This window comes from Frieseomelitta varia, unplaced genomic scaffold, assembly GCF_011392965.1.
Source record: "Frieseomelitta varia isolate USP_RPSP 00005682 unplaced genomic scaffold, Fvar_1.2 scaffold_206, whole genome shotgun sequence".
In the NCBI taxonomy this organism is placed as follows: Eukaryota; Metazoa; Arthropoda; class Insecta; order Hymenoptera; family Apidae; genus Frieseomelitta; species Frieseomelitta varia.
Window position 1 is genome coordinate 275421 of NW_025109817.1, and position 21812 is coordinate 297232.

The following is a 21812-nucleotide window of genomic DNA, read 5'->3' on the forward strand; positions in this document are numbered from 1 at the left end:
ACCAAAGTTACGCTTACCTAAGAGAAACGAATTAAACTATGACACCAGATGAATACTTGGTAAGATATAACTTTCTAACGGAGACTAAATACAAAATTGATTTAGTTGTATCAACCTTAGGGGGCGCCATATTCCAATACAAAGAAAAGTAAGTAGGAATCGATACCGACCGAATTTGGCGGTTTTTACAAATTCTTTTCCCATCGTCGACGTACCGTTACTGAAATTACTTGGAATTCAACGATGAAAACGTTTAAAAGAAACATATGTAATAAGAAAGTCATGCTACACTTCACTCCTTGTATTACTATTGTATCATTTTGTCGATGATCTAATTTATCAATTAGTAATCTATTTCTTAGTACTCTAATGTTGCAACGAACATATGATGACTCATGAAATATTTCTCTTAAAACTACAATATAAATGCAAATGACAAAGAACAAGTCATTTCTAGAAACTCAACCACATAAAGAATTACGCCAAGAATTTTTTGAAACGATTAAAAAGATTTTTTTCAAACACAATCAAAAAGGTAAAATCCGAAAAGAATTAATTGGGAAAAAAAGACTCACTTAGCGAATACTTCTTTAAATAATTTAATATGATTAATAGCTTTTTATAATGTTAGAGAGTTAGCTTAATTTGATGACATAATTACCGATAACTTCCATTTCAAGTAAACGATATATATTCCGATTTTGCATACTGATTGATAGCACCAAGGCTTCAATTTAATCATGATTAATTAACAAAAAGCGTCGACATAAGAATGATTTATTCAAAAATAATGTTCGATTCTTCAATTCGCAACAAATTCCGGAAGTACTACACTAAGCAAAAAAAGAACCAATGTGCAATTTTGCAAGATGCAGCGTGCAATCCGATATTCGATCGAAGGGAAATTATGTATTTTTATTTCTTAGTAGGCGAACGATATTAGTAGCAAAGTGAAAAAAATTTATTGATCAAAGATTATTGGGATAAATTTAAATTCTACCGGATGTGAACTGGGCAGAATAAATAAAATGTTCTAGAACATTCTAGAACATTCTAGAATTTTGCCGAGTATATAAAGAGAAACCTAGACGTCGCACGAGTCCATTTATTGAACTGCCAGGTGTTCGATAGTGTGTTTGTTCATTTCTGTGTTTTAACTCTGTGTGTTTTAATATTTGACTGAATCTCAAGATATAATTTTAAATCGATTGGTTAAAAAAAGGTATTTAGTAAATTTATATAAAATTCATATACTTACTAAATTGTTTAATTGTTAAATTTCTACAAATTTAAAATTTTGATTAAATTACACGAAGTATAGTATTTCTATTATTACATTTTTCCTTTAATTCAAATCATTAATTTATTTATGAAAATATATTTTTGTATTTCTTAAAAAAGATTATGTATCACTCAAAGTACAGTGTTTTATTATACATGTGGTACATATCACATGTTTATGAAATGCTTTTGTAAAATACGTCAGAAAAAATAATACCACGAGGTATTTTTACAAAAGCATTTCAAAAATTAAAAAAAAATAAGTTCGTGAAATTGTTTAATTGTTTTTTAAATATTTATTGCAGATGTCAATGGAAATGGAAACAAAAGGAGAAGACGTGGAAACTTTTGCCTTCCAGGCAGAAATTGCTCAACTTATGTCACTGATTATTAATACTTTCTATTCTAATAAGGAAATTTTTCTGAGAGAATTGATTTCAAATTCTAGTGATGCTCTTGATAAGATACGTTACGAGTCTTTGACAGACCCATCTAAGCTTGATAATGGCAAAGAATTATTTATAAAAATTATTCCAAATAAGAATGATGGTACTTTAACCATTATTGATACTGGTATTGGTATGACAAAAGCTGACTTGATAAATAATCTTGGTACAATTGCCAAGTCTGGCACTAAAGCTTTTATGGAAGCACTTCAAGCTGGTGCAGACATATCCATGATTGGGCAGTTTGGTGTAGGCTTTTACTCTGCCTATTTAATAGCAGATAAAGTTACTGTTGTTTCCAAGCACAACGATGATGAACAATATCTGTGGGCATCTAGTGCTGGTGGTTCATTTACTGTTAGACACGATACTGGAGAACCATTGGGACGAGGAACAAAGATTGTTCTACATGTAAAAGAAGATCAAACGGAATACTTAGAAGAGAGTAAAATTAAGGAAATTGTAAAAAAACATTCTCAGTTCATTGGTTATCCAATTAAATTAGTAGTACAGAAGGAGCGTGAAAAAGAACTGAGCGAGGATGAAGCTGAAGAAGAAGAAAAAAAGGAAGAAAATGATGGAAAACCAAAGGTTGAGGATGTAGATGAAACTGAAGAGACAACAGAAGAAGAGAAGAAAAAGAAAAAGAAGACCATCAAGGAAAAATATACAGAAGATGAAGAACTGAACAAAACAAAACCAATTTGGACTAGGAATTCTGATGATATAACACAAGAAGAGTACGGTGAATTTTACAAATCATTGACAAATGATTGGGAAGATCATTTGGCTGTTAAACACTTTTCTGTAGAAGGTCAATTAGAATTTAGAGCATTACTTTTTGTACCAAGGCGTATGCCATTTGACTTATTTGAAAATAAGAAGAGAAAAAATAATATTAAACTGTATGTAAGAAGAGTCTTCATTATGGACAACTGTGAACAGTTGATTCCAGAATACTTGAATTTTATGAAAGGAGTAGTTGATAGCGAAGATCTTCCTTTAAACATCTCTCGCGAGATGCTTCAACAAAATAAAATCTTAAAGGTTATTCGTAAAAACCTTGTTAAGAAATGCATAGAATTGTTTGAAGAACTCACAGAAGACAAAGATAATTATAAGAAATTCTATGAACAATTTAGCAAAAACATTAAATTAGGTATTCATGAGGATAGTTCTAATCGTGGTAAACTGTCAGATCTCTTGAGGTATCACACTTCATCTTCTGGAGATGAAGTTTGCTCTCTTAAAGATTACGTAGGCAGAATGAAAGAGAATCAAAAACACATTTACTTTATTACTGGAGAGAGTAAAGAACAAGTTGCGAACAGTTCTTTTGTTGAACGTGTCAAAAAACGTGGTTTTGAAGTAGTTTATATGACAGAACCAATTGATGAATATGTAGTACAACAAATGAAAGAATTTGATGGAAAACAGTTGGTATCCGTAACCAAAGAAGGATTAGAGCTTCCTGAGGATGAAGAAGAGAAGAAGAAGAGAGAAGAGGACAAAGCAAAATATGAAAACTTATGTAAAATAATGAAAAACATTCTTGATAACAAAGTAGAAAAAGTTGTGGTGTCAAACAGACTGGTTGATTCTCCTTGCTGCATAGTTACTTCGCAGTATGGCTGGACTGCCAATATGGAGAGGATTATGAAAGCTCAAGCTCTTAGGGATACGTCTACTATGGGATACATGGCAGCAAAGAAACACCTTGAAATAAATCCTGATCATGCTATTATTGATACTCTTCGTCAAAAAGCAGAAGTTGACAAAAGTGATAAAGCAGTAAAAGATTTAGTAATTCTGTTGTTTGAAACAGCTCTTCTTTCATCAGGTTTTACATTGGATGAACCACAGGTTCATGCGGCAAGAATTTATAGAATGATTAAGCTAGGACTTGGTATTGATGAAGAAGAATCTGCACCAGAAGAGCAAACAATTGAAGAAGTATCTCCTGTGGAAGGAGATACAGAAGATACTTCACGAATGGAAGAAGTAGATTAAGATTAAGATCTAAATGTGATATCAATGTGTAAATGAAAACATTGTAATCATTAAAAGACTGTTGAAATAGCCACGTTTTATGTGGTATTATCTAATTCCACTTTTTGTATCATACAGTTTTGTATGATACAAAAAGAAATTTTTTGATGCCAAATACATAAATTACTTATAATAAAATAAAATTTATTACGATATGTATATATGTTTGTGTGTATTTTTACTATCATATCATACTAAATACAAAAAAAATATAACAATAACAAAATTACAATATATAGACAAAAAGTAGCTAGAGAAAAGTGAATAATCGCCGCAATTTCACGAATTTCGAAAATGGAGATAAAACAGATACCCATTTCTTCCTTAATGTCGCATACTAAATGAAATAACCTATATTAGTATTTAAATTTGGTAAATTTTAATGTACTGCATGTTTCTCTTGTGTAAAGTACATGAACTAAACTAAATATACTTAAATATACTTAGGTGAAATTAAGTAGAAAAGTTGCTTATTCATTCCTGGCGATATCATTAATGTTATCTTCGCAAAACAAATTGGTTTCACACAGGTATCGGACGATTATTCCGTGCTCGCGAAAATATGTCAAAACACGCCATCTACTCAAAGCTTTAAAGTGATTGAAAAACGTTTCTATTACAAAAACAATTTGATCTTCGATTAAGACAGTAGAAAAACATTTAAGAACAATTATGATGGCAAGTAAAGGTTGGAAGGTTAGTGTATTGGTATAATTAAGAAAAAAAAGTATAAAATTATATTAATATATGCGTGTAACATAAAAATTTGTCAATTTATAAGAATTAAATCTTAATAGGTAGTAAAACCACATGTGCCTATGATTAAATTTCGTAAAGGTGGAATTAACAGAGGTAATAATATCGAGTCAAAGTTATTGAATATAATCGAATGTTTCAGTTAAAAAAAGCCGACTGAAATCGTTGTTATTGGTTAGCTCATCCAGGTACAGCTACACCATCTGTGCAAGCAGGGCCGACTGTGTCACAGAAAAGTCCTGGTGCAACAGGACCTAATGTAGTTGTTTTACCAACGATAGAAGATATTTATCTTCCTCCACGATTTCAAAGACGACCTCTTGATGAGAAAGAAATTGCATACATTAATGCAAGTATATTGTTACTTTATTATTTATTTAAGCAACTAGTCATTCACATAGAATATAAATTATTGAAATATAAGTGAATTTACGTAATATTTCTTGAAATCAGTGTGCAATGAGAAAAAGAAAAAATTTCTAATGAATGAGTCTTTTTGTGTTACAGAGAGGCGGTCCAGAATAAATTCCTTGCACAATGTATAGGATATTATCAGCTATAGAACTATTTACTAAATCATACTTATTACTAAATCATTTTACTATTTCATGTTTTCTGTAATTAATTCTCTAAATGCCTTTAAATAAATGCCAACAAAACAATGAACTATAAATTGTACATATTTTTATCATCTATCAGACAAGGTCTCCCTTTGCCTATGTGTCATTGCCAAAACTTGCTATTTCTGGCTTGCTTTTTGGCTTATTCTTATAACAGAATAGTGGTCCTGTATAAGAAAAAAGAACATTACGTTATTCTGTTTAAATATTTGTATATAGATACATAGTATTATAATTAAAAATTAGTCAGCTTACAAATATAAATATAAGACGTATCAAATTTTTTTTACTACAGTTTATATTAAGTACTCTTTATATATGCAGAATTATCTTATTGAATTAAATATAACAAATCAAAAAGATTTCTACTTTTGAATTTGTACTTTTTTATTTTTTCTTTCTACGAATAGATTTTATAAAGCGTAAATAAGAAAATATTTTGAGAATAGAAGTCAATAGACACAGCCCTGTTCCATGACAGAAATAGCAGACGACAGTGTGCTGTGTCTTCCATCTACTTTTGCGATCCCTGGACGTGCTAGTGAACGATCCATAGTTATTTTACATTTTATCGAAATTGCGAGAATTACACGAACGACGAATTTACGAATATGACTGAAATAACGGATTTCGGTCCAAGAAAGACGATTTTTATCCTAGCGATTGTAGCCGGGTGTTTTGCGGTATTATGGCCGAAAATTTTTTATCCAATGCTAACAGCATCTGTCAATCCACATCATACGTCGGACAATTCTGGTAAGATTTTATCAAAATATCTCATTCTTCAAATGAAAATAAAGAGAAACACGTGACACATGTGCATTAAAATTTTCTAAGTCCAAACTTTAAATTTTAAATTTTATTTCTATAGAATTTTTAAAATTAATTAAGTTAGTCGAGAATATTCTTTTCTTGTAGCATTAAAATTTTATATTTCTAACTAATTATTTGAAAGTATAAAATATGGTTTTGACACGTTGTTTTTTTTCTTGACGATGAATTAAATTCTTAAATGTTTGTTAGCATGCTGCGATGTAATTTTTGAAAGCGATGTCACTGCTGCTGATATAATGTATGAAATATGTCAGAATATACTGAAACATCATCAAATTGATTCAAGAGTAAGGGATGCTTTGAAAAGTATAAAATTAACACCACAAAGTGCAAATTTGTGTAGAGAAGAAATTTTAGCCAGATGTGGTATAGATTTATCTACATTTCTTGCTGAAAGGGAACGTCTGGGAAAATCTTATAAACAAGTTTTAGAAGAGATCAGATCGTTTAATAGTTCCCTATGTCTTAAAATACACTTTCGTATACCTCTTTCTCAACTAGGAACTCCACATTTAATTCGAAATCATATTTTAATGCCTCACAGTAAGAATTATACAAGGTTTTATTCAAAATTTTTAACATTACCTATTAATAAGCATGCACAGCTTTCATTTGCTATTAACATAGTTACATCATTTGAACTTTTAATACTACTATTTGACTAAACTAATAATTATACTTTCAATAAAGAGTGCCCGTTTGATATTATTAAACTAATTATATATGGAAAGCAGATTCGAGTTATCTCTTCTATTTGGCAAGTTGCCAGAAGAGCAAATATAACTAGAGATGAGTAGATGGAGAAGATAGATTTGGCTTATAGTTATAACTTTAAATATAACAGATTTTATCACTATATAAAATGATAGTGTACTAACATTATTTTTATAGACTCTACAATTATAATAACATTTTAAGTTTTGTTTGTTTTATATGTGTTTTTTAAATAATACTTTAAAAAATAATATTTGTATTTTTAGATACTATAAAACAAGAACGAAGTACACCTCCACATGCAGGTGGTTTACATCCTGCATTGAGAGAACGTGGTAGAACTATACCTTCTTCTCATATTGTACCAAAAGTTGCAGAGAGACCTGATCATGTTGTGCCAAAAATGAGACCACCTTTAGGAGGTGCAGGGCATGTTGTTCCTGCACCAAAAGGAAGTAGTACTATGGGTATTATTATGCCATTATATACTTTGGGCATTGTATTGTTTTTCTTATATACAATCGTAAAGGTAAAACATTCTAAATTTGGATATTTAAATAACTTTGTTTCAATTTTATAATACCTTATTGCAAATTATTTTATTAGGTGCTGAGAAAAAATTCGGATAGTGAAATTATTTCAGAATATCCAGGAGCTACAGCAGAGAAAGAATTTCGAAGAATGGTATTTAGTCCTGAAGCTTTTGCTACTGCAATGACTGGTGGTACAATGCATTATCAGAAAGAAAGATCTCCATCACCACAAAGGCCTGCTCCTACCATAGAGGAATTAAAAGACCGTAAGTTCTTTAAGTATTTAAAACACATTCACAACACTTGATTTACATTATCATTAATGCAGTGTTTTCCTTGAAAGCTAGTTCCTTTAAAGAAATACTGAAAAATAAGGTACATGTTTTTTTGAGTATCTAATCAGATTTTTAAATGGTGTTGCATGATGCAAGGTTTGCACAATTAGAACACACACGTATTTATATCATAAAATTTAACAAAAAAAAAAAAAAAAAAAAAAAAAAAAATAAAAAAAAAAATAAAAAAAAAAAAAAAAAAAAAAAAAAAAAAAAAAAAAAAAAAAAACAAAAAAAAAAGGAAAGAAAAATTAGACTAAAATTAAAAATATTGTAAGTACTCGTGTATATTCTCTGAACACGTTTGGTAATGTTATACATGCTGGAACACAAGAAGCGGCAGGAGACATAGAGATAGATCAACTGAGACGACGTTTGGTCGAGACGGAAGCAGCCATGGAAAGAATTGTTGTTCAGATGGGCAACATATCACGTTCAGTTATGCATAGTTCAAGCCCACAACAAGAACTCAAGGTTTACTAGACTAATTATGAAACAATTTAAATTTTCAGTTCTTTAGTCCTTAGAAATGTGCACGTTGTTGTGTTCTGATTGCGTTTCAAGTTTTACCTTTCCTGTTGTACATACATATTCATTACGAGATCTTCGACATTTTGCTTTTTCTTATATTCCAATGCTTCTGTATAACCATATTTAAATTATTGATCATTTTTTATACATTCGTCATAAAAATGTGCATACTCATATTTTAGCTGAGTGAAGTACTCGTTAAAAGCATTTAAGTCATTAAATGTATTATAAATGGTAGAATTTATAGTTCTTATTTTTACATTTAAATAGTAGATGGGCCTCCAAAGTCCAAAGGCCTGGCAGAGGTTGATCGCTCACCTAAGGTATATTCTTTGCCTCAAAGATTACCTAACAAGAGTAACCAGTTTGTGACAAATTGTTTGTTTTATATTTTTCCCACAAGTAATGAATCTCGTATATTTGAATCACCAACAATCATTTCAATTGTTCATATATATAATTTATGTTAATGGATAATATAACAATGTATATGTTATAATAATTTTTATAATTCTCCTCATTATTATTTTCATATATGAGTTTATGAATAAAGATGTATTGTTAATGGTATAGTGATAAGTATATTGTCGATGGAAATTGTTTTTAATGAAATAATTGTTGGTAATTTCGGTAATTTCGGACATGTCGATAAATAAATATTAGCGAAATATTATCATTTGAATGTAATCTATGTACATTCAGATACTTTTATATTCTGATATTAAAGAATCAATTTTGCAATAACAGTGTTTCATTGTATTTATTATGTGGCAAACCATATTAAAACATATTAAAATTGCTTAAACATAATTGATAATTTAAATGCATGCTTACAAATTAATTATCATTATTTAGAGTATTTAGTTATTGTTGCATTACAATTTTTTTTTTATAGAATAGCATGATTTTTAAATAACTTTTTGTTGTAAAATGTGTATATTTTAAATGCTACATTGTATACATTTAAAATATATTTAAAAAAGAGAAACATATTTTTTAGTGATTTATAAGTATTAACTATTTTAATATATTTATTTATATATTATATTTATTTTCTATTGGAAATTGCTCAATTATTATTTTTAAAAAATAGTACATAAATTTATTCATTTGTATTATTTAATTTACAGGACAATGTCGTTGTCCAGGCTGAACATAGTACAACAGATGAAGAAGTAGAAAATGTGGAACATTCACCAACTGTTAAAGTCATGGGTATGGAAATGACAGCTAGTTGCGAGGGTAAGGGTAGTAGACCTACTACTCCTATAATTCCAATTTTACAAAGGTAAAGAAAATATTTTGAGAAAAAATACATTTGTTGAAATATATAGTATATTTAATAATTCTAACGAAATTGTTTCAGTCATATTGAGAGAGAAAAGACACCACCAAAACCAATATATTTAGAAGGTGCACTTCCTCCACAGTGTGAATTACTTGTAACAGATTCAGAAACACAAGCTCAAAAAGCAGAAGAAGATGTAGAGGCACCTGTTGTGCTTTCAGGCAAAATGACCCTCTCTCTCATCAGTCTCGACCAAAATGCAGCTGTAAGAAAATATTAGAATTACCAACAGAATCAAATGAATCTGCGGAGCCTTGTTTTATTTGGTGATTCTTTCATTCATTTAATTATTTGCTTCTGTACAGATTACTTAACATGAAAATGACAGATCACGGGTAGGATGTATAAATTATTTTTTCGAATAATTACTTACATAAATGGAACATTAATATGCTATTGTGCAACAGCAATTACTAATTTATGATTTGTTTTAAGAACTAATATTTAATTTATATTGTTTACTAAATAAATTATTAATCTATTAGTTTTGAACAAATATGTACACATTACATATATCGCATTTTTCTCACTGTTATAAATATTAATATTTATGTGACTAACATATGAATAACTGAATAATTAATTTATAACTTTGTTACAAAATACCATACATTATTCGCCTAAACTGTTTAAATTCATACAATCATTTTACATTTAGTTACTTCTTTCTGAATTTATGATTACTACACTTGATTGAATACAATCTTTATATGTTTTTCTTTATATAATTTAGACATTATAATGTTATACTAAAAATGAAGATACTAAATATCGTACCATTACTTTAGGAATTTGAAAAAGAAGATCGAGAAATACAAAATGCAGAAGATACAACAGTCTCGAACATAAAAGATATGGGAAAATTATTAAGAATAGCTGATGAAAAAGAGGAAGTAGATGCCAGTAAAGTACAGATTGATGAAATGAAAAAAAGTCAGGAAGTGAAACAAGAGCAAGTAAACAAAGAAGAAGAAAAGCATGACATATATCTAGAACAAGAAAGGTTTAGAAATGAACAAGAACAAATAAACGAAGGAAGAAACAAGATGGAAATAGATGAAATTGAAAAAACAGAAGAAGATGAAGAAGAAGTAGAATTATCTGATGATGGAGAAGAAGAAAAAGCAGAAGAGAAATATACTGAAGGAGAAGGCGAAGTAGATGAAGAGGATAATGAAAAGGAGGAGGACGATGAAGAAGGAAACCAAAAAGAAGATAACAAAGAAGAGCAGGAGGAAGACGAAGAGGAAGTGGAGGAAGGAGAAGAAAATGAAGAGGAAGAAAGTGAGGATGAAGAAAAAGAAGATGAGGAGAATGAAGAACAGGAAATGACAGAAAGTGAAGAAGAAGAAGAAGAAAAAGAAATGGTAGGCAAACAAGAGAGAAATCAGAACAATAGAGAAAATATATAAAAAATGAATCTCATTTTATTAGTGAGAGACAACAAATATGAAAAATCAGAAGATAATAACGGTTGTAAAAACAACGAAATTGTAAAAATTTTTGAAAGGAAAGTGAAATAGCGCAAATTAAAGAATGAAAATAATGAAAATAATGGGTTGCCTTATAATGAAAAGACAGTTCAGAATAAAAAGAAAAAACTATAATAACAATGTTTAACTAAATCAGTGTTTACCAATCTTGAAAATTTACAGACTATAGTAAAAAGGGATTAAAAAATAATTACATGGTATAGATCTTGGTTAAGCACTGCCAAAGACCTAATATGTTTATAAAAATCGAATTTATTGTATGATTACATTTTTGCCTATTGTATCTTATATTTATATTTCATAGAATCAAAAATTTACTAATCAGAGGGGCCAAATAAAAGGCAATGCACCGTGCACATGTCCAATGAGTTATTGTGCAATGATGACCACAGAAATCAAGCAGTCAATAGGCACTAAATAATTATTAATATGTATTACTGTGGTATTAATTCTATATTGAGTATGATGATTGGCAAGCACTGATCTCTGTAATGCTTGTACACATACCAATCATTTGAGTTTAATGTTATTTAGAATTTTTTATTATGCTGGCAATTTATTAACTTTTTGTTCATTTTTTATTTACCGTATTCAACTTCATATGGAATTCTGTATGCAGTATTTGAGTCACATTTAAATGAGAATTTTTTAATGATGTACTTTATAAAACCATTTAGTATATAGCCATGTCATTTTCATACCTATGTTTAATTGTGCAGTTCATATTGAACACAAATATTCATCATATTATGTGGCGTTCGTTATGTAAAAATGTAAAAATTAAAATACAAGTTAAAGTTGTATTCCTAGGTAAAAATGAAAAAAATTAGTTTAATTGCATGATCTTCCATAATGTTAACAACATATTTTAATGTTCCAAGTCATATTTTAATAGTCATTATAAGATGAAGTTATATGTCAATATAAATAAATGACATTAATTGTGGATTATGATTAAATACGTTTCAAGATATTTTTATGTCAATAATATAAAGTTTCCGCATTTTTTGTAATACCTATTACATACTATTAAAAAAACGCGGATTTTATAAATTATATTAGTTATAATTTAGTTTATATTAGTTATAATTTAGTTTATATTATAATTTAGGAATTACGCCTAATCGTAAAATTGTTAAAAACCCTATATATTTCCCTATGTATTGTTTAAAACAAGTACAATATAAATGACTTTGATAATGATCAACTGATTTTTTTTTATGATAATTGCTTTAAAATGTAGTTAAATTATAATCAAAGTAGGAGCATTTTGTAATGATGATTCGTCCATTATAGTAGCATGCACCGTGTGGATCACCCCTAGGATAGGTGATGGAACTAATTTGCGCTGTTGCTCTCTTTGTCTATCGCACGTATATGACTGTCCTTATCGCACACTAAAAAACAAGAATTTCTCTTTTTAGTACCACCGAGTTATCAATAGATGGCGCCACCGTCGCTTCTAAACATTGACAGGTGATAGTTTTTGCACAAATTACGAAAAGACATTAATTAAAAGGAATCATTTGTGAACTGTTATGATTGCGTCTTCAATTTCAGAGACCTTAATATACGTTCTATGTTTTGTTTAAGTATAGTTTACGTATATAAAGAACGTTTCAATTTATTTTACGTTAGTAGTAGCGCCAGTAGTGAGTGTACAATTTCTCGCAAACTATAGTGAATATTAGATTCAGATTTATTTGCGAACGTAATTGATAGCATTATCTTTGAAATACATGCTCGTGGAGTGCAAATTTGTGGCGTGAAAAATTAAAATTAATTGTTCCCTTTATATGATTATAAAGCGTTTAGTTCCACCGGTCTGCCACAACGCGGCGCTAGTGTTTCTTACCCCGTAAAATAGAGAAATTTTCATTTGCGAAAAAACGTAATTTAGCGAAATGATTTGTGAGCTCTTGTGATTGTATTATCCTAATTAGACCCTTAGCTTTCTTTTCATACCCCATTTGACCCGTAAAATGCAGAAATAAGTATTTTTACAAATAATTAGTACCACTGAGTTACCGCTAGATGGCGCCATCATGTCCATTTTGTGACAGTTCGCACTAATTACGAAAAAAACCTAATTTAGAGGAATAATTTGCGAACTTTTTTATATGCTTCCTTAAAATTAGGCTCCCCGCTTTCTTTCTATCTGTGTTTTGTCCTAGAAAAACGTGTGTATAAAAAGTTGAATTTTTTTTTTAAATAGATCGAAGGATGTCCTTGTCCCACACTATTGCTTTCCTTGTCTAATAACGCTAGACAAGGAGAGTGATAGCGTGTGACAAGGACATATTCGCGCCGTAGACAAGGAGAGTGATAGTGTGCGACAAGGACAACAATATATAATAGTTCCATCATTTCACCGCTACGCAACGCTAGTATTTTAATGCCTCTAGCGGCTAGGACATGCAGTCTTTCCTTAATTGTACCAGTTCCAAACACACGAATATTACAAATCTTAAGTGGATGCCGCTTAGCTACGGATAAGTGCGATCTTTAGGTTAAGCGTGCAGCGTACAGAACACTTTCATCTTTAGTACCATCTACTGACGAATTGCAAATTGTATGTTTTCGGTTATATATAGCTGTATCTATGTACAAAAATGAAAAATCCCATGCAAGAGCAAAGGAAGCAGATCTTTCTCTCAATAACCGACCCACTAGATTTTGTTCTGCGTGACACTCTCAACCAATATTCTTAAATTTAAAAATGGATTGGAAAAACCAAACAGATCCACATTCTTTTCGGGGAATCTCTTTCTTCTCATCTTTGCACGACACGTGTTGATTCAAGTACAAGTCATTGTTTCAAATCTTGGGATTATTGAATTATTACAGTTGAATTCGGTAGAATATATTTAATTTTATACAAAATATAAAATAATAATATATCAAATTTTACAATTTATTTTGCTTTGGGGATTACGAGAGAAATGGTTGTAATTATAGAAGATGAGAAACTAATTTTTTTTATAGAAAGAATCATTTATAGTGATTCAGTTGATTGCTATTTTATGTCTAAACGAGTTCTGCGTTTATGGTATTAATAAGAATACCGGTCCAGTAATAGATTATTTAAGCTTGTATATTTTAGTAGTAATAGTTATCTTTAATGTTTTTATTAAAGAAATAAATAATATTATTATATTAAGAAGTTTATGTTTTTTTTAGAATATAATTATCTACATTATATGAATGATTCAAGTTTATAATGAAACTATACAAACTATATAATAAAGAACAAATACTTATGTAGTATCATTAAATAACTAAATTAATAATATTGTACATTTGCACACAATATTGCAATCTAAACACATATGTATGTACATAACGATATACATAAGTTCCCTAACCTAAATGTATCACATAAATTATCTTGTAACCTCTGTTTATTTCGAAATTATAATCTAATAAACAATAAGATTCATTTAGTATCTTATAAATTATAAAAGTTTTATTAATACAAGTTTTTTAATACTATAAAAAATTTAAGATTAAAATAAGTTCTTTATTTTATATTTTATATATTAACCTATAAAAGGTTATTTCAATTTATATATAAAAGACTATTATAAAATTTTATTAATAATTTTGTAATAATGAAAAAAGCATAAATTCTTTGTTTGAAACATGAGTTAATATTTGTTATTACAAAATTATAATTAATGAATTAGTGATTATATACATGTTTAATTACATGTTTAACAAATATATTATATATACTTATGTATGTTTAATTTAAAATATTTTTATTATTTTTAGTGGATAAATGTAATAGATGAAAATACGACATTTTTTTGAGGGTATCCTTATAGGCATTCCTATTGGAATCACCTTTTTGGATACAATTGGTTATGTAGCCAAGGTAGAAGGAGTTTCTATGCAACCAACTTTAAATCCAGATGTAAGGAATCCTGATTATGTTTTTCTGAATCGTCGGGCAATTCGTACCCAAGATATTCAACGTGGTGAAATAGTAACTGTAAAATCTCCAAAAACTCCACAGCAAATTTTGATTAAACGTGTCGTAGGACTTTCTGGAGACATTGTACGTACACATGGTTATAAAGCAGACATTCTACAGGTATTGAGAATTATTTATTCTTTGCTTATACAAATCTTTACTTATACAAGTTTGATAATTATATCCATAATTACTTCTTAGGTACCAGAAGGTCATTGTTGGGTAGAAGGAGATCATATTGGACGTTCTATGGACTCCAATACCTTTGGACCAGTTTCTCTTGGATTGATCACTGCTAAAGCTACTTCTATAGTTTGGCCACCTAGCCGTTGGCAATATCTTTATCCTTCTATGACAAATCATGATTTTCCATTAAATTCACCAAAAGTACCAGCTGGATAATATAGAAAAAAAAAAAAGAGAAAAAAATGAGGGCTGTTAGTTTTGTTAAAAGACTGCAGTGGGATTTACCTGGTACTGTATGTAGATATGGTTTAACAATAGGAGATGTTGACAATGATGGTGATAATGAATTAGTTGTTGGCACTGCAGAAGGAGAACTTTATATTTTTAAAGTAAATAGATATTATACTATTTACTAGTAATTCATTGTCATAAATTGTTACATTACTATATTACAGGGTTTAGAATTATGGCAAAAGATACCTGGATTAGGTCTTGTAACTAGTGTAGCAATAGGAGATATTTTTAATTATGGACGAAACGCATTGGTTGTAATATGTGGAGATGGCTGGGCACATATCTTTTATAGCCCAAGATCTGTCAATCCTAGTATCATCAATGCAACTTCTACTCAACAGTTAATAAAAGAAGCAAATGACCAAGATAACATAAAACATGGTGAGTTGAAAATTGTATCGCGTTAAAAGAAAATTATAGTTTGTATATTATTGAATGAACATCATAGGTCATGCAAACATGGATATAGAAACAGCTGTTAATATGACAAGTTCCTTAAGTTTAGATCAAGTAGATGGCAACAACGAACTTAGCGAATTATCTGGTAAAATGGAATGTGTCCATGTACAAAGAATTCCGACCAATACAAAGATGGTTTTAGTAGCAGATGTTGATAAAGATGGTGCAAACGAGATGATACTTGGTTTGACTGACCGTGTGGTTAGATCCTACAGATGGTCAAGCAATTTAGAATTAGGAAGAGGAAAGTTAGTTGGATTAAATAAGTGGGAATGTGCCAATCAAATAGGAACAGTCACATTACAGGTATAATAAATATATAAAAAGGGGGAATTTTAATTTAAGGTAATGACAAATTTTGAAATTTTTATTTAGCATATGGCAGACGGAACACCAACTTTGTTAGTTGCTCAACCTGGCGGAACGTTTATGCGAATTAAATGTAATCCAGAAGATTGCCATTTAGAGGAAGAAACTCGCCACCAAGGTAACGAAACAGCAGCGAGTTGCGTAGACTATCAGACGTTAGGAATATCAAGAATGCGCAATCAAAATATTTCAACTGAAATTATTGGAAATCTGGAGTGTATAGTAGAGAATAAAGTGTCGAATTACGAATTCAAAGAGTCATTGTTCAAATCAAGTGAAACTCAACATGGTAAAAATTTGAAATCTGTCTCGTTAGAACTTAAAAAAAATAACTCACAATCGGAAGTAAGGAAAGACAGCTTTAGTACTGCGGAAGGACGTAGGAAAAGTTTAACGACTGAAAATTCTAAAACGAATCCTAGTCGAGATCAAATTGACGGTAACGTTCTTGGAGGCAACATAATTATTGGTGATTACGATGTTAAGTCGGAAAAGGATTCTCTACTGCCTACATACAAGCATTTTTCGCGCCAAGATATTGGCAGTAACAGTAAGACAAACGATTTAAAAGGAAAAAGTCAAACTGAAATTGATGTGAACATACAAAATAATTTATTACAAGGAAAACCTTACGCTCTTGCTACTTTAGATGGGACAATAATGTTAGTTAAGGATGAAATCATATTATGGTAAAATTTAAAAATTGCAGATATATAATATATATACAAATAAATATATATATTCTATAAATTACACACTATTTTTTAGGTCGATGCAAGTAGATCATCAGATATTCGCTTTATGTCGCTTAGACGTAACTGGTGACGGTTCTGATGAGATAGTAGCTTGCGCATGGGATGGGCAAACCTACATCTTAGATCAACAACGCAATAGCGTACGTTTTCAATTTGAAGAGCCAGTTAGAGCATTTTGTACTGGTAACTATAATGTTACTCCTGGTTTTCCAACACCTTGTCTGGTGTATAACAGTTTCAATAACAAGGTAAAGTTTATTATTTGTAATGAGCAAGCTTGTGATGAACAAGTAAGATCAATAACCAATATTTACAGATTTTTCTTTATTATGACGTTACGCTTCCAAGCATGGTCACTAAGCCTTTGAATCCAATAGAGGAACTGGATTTCGAAGAAAAGAAAATTTTAGATAATCTCCTAGGGAATTGTACCGATATAGAGAGACAACAAAAACTACAGGAGTTAACAGAATGGTTGTTGTATGGAACATCTTAGAAACAACTAACGTTGTATAATTATATACAAAGAACAGAAAAATATATACAGATTCTTATAAATGTTAATCTTGGTTTTCTCTCTCTATTACGTAGTATTACATTATATATAATTTTTAGTTCGACTGAACTATTTCTTCCTAGATAGGAGCAATGTTTGTTTAGCGTCCGAGGAATTTATTGCTTGTATTTTCATATCTTTTCTATTCGCGAGAATTTTTTTTTTGTCCGTATTGACAGGATCCAGCCGTTTGATCCAATATTTGTCGTCATTGCTGCTTTAGCGTGAAGGATATATGACCGACCGAAAATTCTTGGTAGATTTTTAACAAACAAAATGGTAATGATATCGGTAACTGAGGAACTGAAGATTCAACTGGCAGACTGATTTCAGGATGCTCATCTATTTACAGAACATTACGAAAGACGGAACTTTATCTACCTATCGTAAATTAGACTGATATTTCGTGCAAAATGAGCAGAACATATAGCATTGAGTTGAACGTTATCATTATTAGTAGGAATGTAGCTCGCATCGAGTACTTTTCCAAGCTTTTACGAAATTGCTGTATTTAATATTTATAGATTGACCATCAGTTTGACGCCTTTCCGAAATCCTCTAAATTAACAGCTTAGATTTCAACTATTGATTTACGTATTGATGAATCTCGTTCTTTGATAAACAAAGCAACAAAAATCAAAAAAATCAAGACGTAAGTGTGGCAAATATCGAACTTCATTGATCGAGCATTATCTTATTGCGAATGAAGGAAAAAGTGAAATAGTTTTATTAATTTCGATAATTGATCAATAATAGTTTCACTCGCCGTGGAACGAAAGTGGACGAACTCCTCTACCGTCTTCTTTTATCGTGAGTTAATCTTCAATTTCGATTTCATTAATTTTAGAATGGCAGAGAACGAAACGAGTTCATTGCTCGGAACGGAACTGAAGCAACTTACGTTTGGATGGACCGATTACACATTGTTCAGCAGTCTCTTAGGGATCAGTGTCCTCATAGGGATTTATTTTGGTTTTTTCGACAAAAAGCAGGACAACACTACTGAGTATTTGCTCGGAGGAAAGACGATGTCCTGTTTCCCAGTTAGCATGAGCTTGGTCGCCAGGTAAAACGTTGTCGAAAGTATTTTTTTTCTTCTAAAGGACACGAGTCAATCGAATCGATGAAAATTGATTCGACAATTCTTTCACAATGTTTTTAATTTATTTCAGTCACATATCGGCAGTCTCTTTGCTCGCTATACCCGTCGAAGTATATCAATATGGCACACAGTACGCTGTCTGTATTTTTACATCGCTTATAACGTGTACTCTCGTTTCGCTCATCTACATACCGGTATTTTATAAATTACAAACGACCAGCTCGTTTGAATACCTGGAACTGAGGTTTACGAGGTCCGTCCGGCTATTCGCCTCGTTTCTTTATACATTTTCTTTGATCATTTATGTCCCTTTGATCATATACGTACCAGCGCTAGCATTTTCGCAGGCAACATCGATCAATCTCTACCTGCTTACTCCGATAATCTGCACTGTATGCACATTCTACACGACCATCGTAAGTTACTCCGATTATAATTACTTTTTAAATAGATCGTAAGTGTCGTTTGAGAAAAATCCAGTTACGGAGTATTCAATGATTTTCCCAGAGGTTTCACGTTTAATGATCGTTCCAAGTCCATTTCACTTAACTTTTCATAGACTCGCGTATTAATAATAGTGCATATTGAGTTTCAAAATTTCATATTCAAATTTCAATATAAAATTTCTTCATTCACATTTAAATTGTTCAAAGTGATTTTTACTCAATCGTTGATTTGCTCAACTTGATGGATTTATCTCGAGTATCTCTACATCCGAATAATGAAGATAATTAATTCGAAACTTTTCCACGGAAATTTTACAGATTTAGAAGAGAAACTTTCTTTTTTAGAAATTTCAATGATTTCTCGTCAGATTATATATTTCTGTTCTCCTGATTATATATTTCCCTATTATATATTTTTGTTTTTCCAAAGCTAGATGGCATTGAACGATCTTTAGGCATCCATATTTCTGCGACATCAAAAGCTTTAAAATTAAACATTACTTTATATAAAATAACGAATCTGTAAAATACGAATATTATCATAGTAATAATCATCGTTAAAAAGTACTAAAAATTTAATTATCTAGCATAATTATCGAATATTAAAAATGTCCTGAGATTTCTGATCGGCAGTGTAAACTGAATACGAAAGAAAATGACGATTGAACTGTTGCTTCGCTTTAATGAGTTAAAATGAGCTAGAGGAAGCAAAAAAAAAAAAAAAAAAGAAAAAAGAAAAACACGTGTAGATCAGTTTCTGTCAGTCGAAAGTGAATGACTCGAAATGACGAGTAGATGATAATGCGATATTTACGAGCATCATTTACCTAATCTCAACGTTATCGCACACGAGAGAGACTATGGGAGTAAAGCAGATTGTACGAAAGATACGAATAAAATTGTAATGGTTATGATTTAAAACGGAATTACAGTTGTTTACATAGCAGGTCGATTTTCGTCAAATGTTTACACTGCTTGCAAAATCTAAATACGATCTACTGGCGATTACAACGATTACATTCCACCGGTGCATAAATAATTAATACAATTAATGATACGTTCGTTTTGACAGTGTATTTATACCTTTCTTAAAACGTTCAGGGAGGATTGAAAGCTGTAGTTTGGGCGGACACCATTCAAATGATTGTAACCTTGGGAAGTTTGTTTGCCGTGTTTGTTTTGGGCACCATGGCCGTGGGCGGTGTATCCGAGGTTTGGAGACTATCGGAAGAGGGTAGAAGAATAGTTTTCTGGAAGTACGAGTGTCTATTGAGCCTCGAACATATCGAGACGGTAGAATAATTTTTGATTTACGGTTTATTTGTTTTATCACGTTGCAGTATGGACCCTAGCCCATTTGTTAGAAATTCATTTTGGGGAATGTCAGTTGGAATGACGATAACGTGGTTAACAGGATTGGGCATTAATCAATCGTCCGTGCAAAGATTTTTATCTGTGCCGAACGTCAAGGAAGCGCATAAGTGAGTATTAGAGCAACGGTGCCGAATATGAGCCTCCATTTTCGTTTGATTAAATGTCGATTTGCGGGCAAAAAGAAAAATGGTGAAAGTTCTTGCGTTGTTACTTTTGTCGTTTGTCTATGGATATTTAAGATATTTAAGAGGGCATTTCACAGATACAACTATTATGAAAATTTATAATGATATTATCTTTGATATAGAATCCTACTTAATGTTGAAACTACTACTTAAAATTAAAAGCTGCTTATTTATTGTTTGGATATAAAAGGTGAGATCAACAGTATTTATGAAAATAATTCTGTCATCAGGGATAAATAAAATAATTCTGATCCAAGATAATTTTGCTTTGCACAGAAATAAATACTTATCGTGTCAGAAATATTCGTAATCTAAGAATAGTTTGTTAATAATTCATTTGTACAATAATTAGTTGATAATATCAAGGCTCATTGAAATTAATAAAAAAAAAAAAAAAAAAAAACTGAAAAAAGTCCCTTCGTAAATGACTATAAAAATTCGCGACGAGAAACGCTTAATGGCATATGCCAGACGAATGGTAATTTCAGTGATTGCAGTCATTTCTGACCAATCAGATGGATCTTCATATTCGGTGCCGTTAAAAGCATGCCATTTAAAAGCAAGAGAAACGTGTACTGAGCCTCGATTTCCTTTTTCTGCTAGGGCAATGGCGTCCATGGGGATATCCATTGTGATAGTAAAATGGGTGTCGGTATTTACGGGACTTATAATGTACGCCAGGTATCACAAGTGCGATCCTATAAGTACACACGTGTGTATCCTTTTTTCTTCGTTACTTAATCCCGTATGGTTACAGACTAGATTGCTCTTGTTCTCCGTTCTCAATAAAGTTAATAAATTCGTTTCCAGGTAATTTCCAGGAGCGACCAATTACTTCCGTATTACGTATTGGACGTCGCCGCGAATATTCCAGGACTTCCGGGCCTTTTTCTTGCCGGTCTCGTCAGCGCTGGCCTCTCCACGATGAGCGCCGCTTTGAACACAGTGGCTGGCACAATTTACGAGGACTTTATCGATTCCTGGTTACCAGATAGCAGCGATAAAGAGAATCGGGCGGCGAGAATTATGAAGGTATACGTGGACTGTCATCGTCATTCTTTCTTTTTTTTTTTTTTGGGGGGGGGGGGGGGGGGAAGTTTTCTTAAAAATTGAGAGATTCTTGAGAAGAATACTTCCGCCAGTATAATTCATTTCTTTAAGACGACACGT

The 21812-nt window shown here is 30.9% G+C and overlaps 6 protein-coding genes and 1 long non-coding RNA gene across 18 annotated transcripts in view; 6 read left to right on the plus strand and 1 right to left on the minus strand.

Annotated features, from left to right (window-relative positions):
* The first annotated feature begins 1071 nt into the window (after positions 1–1071).
* On the plus strand, positions 1072–3935 carry LOC122526990 (heat shock protein 83). Its single transcript, XM_043650729.1, has 2 exons — positions 1072–1222; positions 1587–3935. The coding sequence occupies exon 2, from the start codon at positions 1587–1589 to the stop codon at positions 3735–3737; it is 2151 nt and encodes a 716-aa protein (XP_043506664.1). The 5' UTR covers positions 1072–1222; the 3' UTR covers positions 3738–3935.
* Positions 3936–4171: 236 nt separating this feature from the next.
* LOC122526995 (28S ribosomal protein S36, mitochondrial) lies at positions 4172–5198 on the plus strand. Of its 2 annotated transcripts, none has more exons than XM_043650744.1 (4): positions 4172–4472; positions 4574–4628; positions 4721–4881; positions 5040–5198. In XM_043650744.1, the coding sequence occupies exons 1-4, from the start codon at positions 4449–4451 to the stop codon at positions 5055–5057; spliced, it is 258 nt and encodes an 85-aa protein (XP_043506679.1). In that variant the 5' UTR covers positions 4172–4448; the 3' UTR covers positions 5058–5198. The 2 variants fall into 2 exon arrangements, with proteins under 2 accessions (XP_043506679.1, XP_043506678.1); XM_043650743.1 differs by having other exon boundaries at positions 4190–4472; positions 4712–4881.
* Positions 5073–6682, minus strand: LOC122526996. Its single transcript, XR_006306261.1, has 2 exons — positions 6572–6682; positions 5073–5319 (listed from the first exon to the last, which is right to left on the minus strand). It is a non-coding gene; the product is annotated as an uncharacterized LOC122526996 (long non-coding RNA).
* LOC122526991 (ABC transporter F family member 4-like) lies at positions 5614–11109 on the plus strand. 5 transcript variants are annotated; one of them, XM_043650730.1, is made up of 8 exons: positions 5614–5908; positions 6176–6529; positions 6967–7229; positions 7307–7499; positions 7903–8042; positions 9230–9387; positions 9466–9652; positions 10236–11109. In XM_043650730.1, exons 1-8 carry the CDS (start codon positions 5764–5766, stop codon positions 10857–10859), a joined length of 2064 nt encoding a protein of 687 aa, XP_043506665.1. In that variant the 5' UTR covers positions 5614–5763; the 3' UTR covers positions 10860–11109. The 5 variants fall into 5 exon arrangements, with proteins under 5 accessions (XP_043506665.1, XP_043506666.1, XP_043506667.1 ...); XM_043650731.1 differs by having other exon boundaries at positions 9248–9387; XM_043650732.1 differs by lacking the exon at positions 7903–8042 and adding an exon at positions 8370–8422.
* Positions 11110–13342: 2233 nt separating this feature from the next.
* Positions 13343–15470, plus strand: LOC122526994 (mitochondrial inner membrane protease subunit 2). Of its 5 annotated transcripts, none has more exons than XM_043650738.1 (3): positions 13343–13512; positions 14715–15036; positions 15118–15470. In XM_043650738.1, exons 2-3 carry the CDS (start codon positions 14731–14733, stop codon positions 15316–15318), a joined length of 507 nt encoding a protein of 168 aa, XP_043506673.1. In that variant the 5' UTR covers positions 13343–13512; positions 14715–14730; the 3' UTR covers positions 15319–15470. The 5 variants fall into 5 exon arrangements, with proteins under 5 accessions (XP_043506673.1, XP_043506677.1, XP_043506676.1 ...); XM_043650742.1 differs by lacking the exon at positions 13343–13512 and adding an exon at positions 13992–14012; XM_043650741.1 differs by lacking the exon at positions 13343–13512 and adding an exon at positions 14290–14311.
* Positions 15345–17543, plus strand: LOC122526993 (KICSTOR complex protein ITFG2-like). 2 transcript variants are annotated; one of them, XM_043650735.1, is made up of 6 exons: positions 15345–15491; positions 15558–15777; positions 15845–16161; positions 16231–16913; positions 16993–17227; positions 17296–17543. In XM_043650735.1, exons 1-6 carry the CDS (start codon positions 15345–15347, stop codon positions 17473–17475), a joined length of 1782 nt encoding a protein of 593 aa, XP_043506670.1. In that variant the 3' UTR covers positions 17476–17543. The 2 variants fall into 2 exon arrangements, with proteins under 2 accessions (XP_043506670.1, XP_043506671.1); XM_043650736.1 differs by having other exon boundaries at positions 15902–16161.
* A 434-nt stretch (positions 17544–17977) lies between these two features.
* LOC122526975 (sodium-coupled monocarboxylate transporter 2-like) overlaps positions 17978–21812 on the plus strand; it is an 8358-nt gene continuing 4523 nt past the window's right edge. For both annotated transcript variants that reach the window (XR_006306257.1, XM_043650705.1), the window contains exons 1-7: positions 17978–18187; positions 18383–18601; positions 18708–19053; positions 20185–20339; positions 20424–20564; positions 21246–21354; positions 21453–21674. Coding sequence is in view for 1 of the 2 variants with exons in the window: in XM_043650705.1 (XP_043506640.1) it covers positions 18384–18601; positions 18708–19053; positions 20185–20339; positions 20424–20564; positions 21246–21354; positions 21453–21674 (1191 nt within the window). In the remaining variant the exon portion in view is untranslated. The remainder of the gene's footprint in view (positions 18188–18382; positions 18602–18707; positions 19054–20184; positions 20340–20423; positions 20565–21245; positions 21355–21452; positions 21675–21812) is intronic.

Coding starts and splice junctions, on each gene's coding strand:
- LOC122526990 (XM_043650729.1), top strand. CDS start 1,587: ATGTCAATGGAAATGGAAACAAAAGGAGAAGACGTGGAAACTTTTGCC.
- LOC122526995 (XM_043650743.1), top strand. CDS start 4,449: ATGATGGCAAGTAAAGGTTGGAAG. Junction 4,473..4,573: donor TGGCAAGTAAAGGTTGGAAG/GTTAGTGTATTG, acceptor AAATCTTAATAG/GTAGTAAAACCACATGTGCC. Junction 4,629..4,711: donor TAAAGGTGGAATTAACAGAG/GTAATAATATCG, acceptor GTTATTGGTTAG/CTCATCCAGGTACAGCTACA.
- LOC122526991 (XM_043650730.1), top strand. CDS start 5,764: ATGACTGAAATAACGGATTTCGGTCCAAGAAAGACGATTTTTATCCTA. Junction 7,500..7,902: donor CATAGAGGAATTAAAAGACC/GTAAGTTCTTTA, acceptor CTGGAACACAAG/AAGCGGCAGGAGACATAGAG. Junction 9,653..10,235: donor GTCTCGACCAAAATGCAGCT/GTAAGAAAATAT, acceptor CCATTACTTTAG/GAATTTGAAAAAGAAGATCG.
- LOC122526994 (XM_043650738.1), top strand. CDS start 14,731: ATGAAAATACGACATTTTTTTGAGGGTATCCTTATAGGCATTCCTATT. Junction 15,037..15,117: donor ATAAAGCAGACATTCTACAG/GTATTGAGAATT, acceptor ATTACTTCTTAG/GTACCAGAAGGTCATTGTTG.
- LOC122526993 (XM_043650735.1), top strand. CDS start 15,345: ATGAGGGCTGTTAGTTTTGTTAAAAGACTGCAGTGGGATTTACCTGGT. Junction 15,492..15,557: donor GAGAACTTTATATTTTTAAA/GTAAATAGATAT, acceptor ACTATATTACAG/GGTTTAGAATTATGGCAAAA. Junction 16,914..16,992: donor AAGGATGAAATCATATTATG/GTAAAATTTAAA, acceptor ACTATTTTTTAG/GTCGATGCAAGTAGATCATC.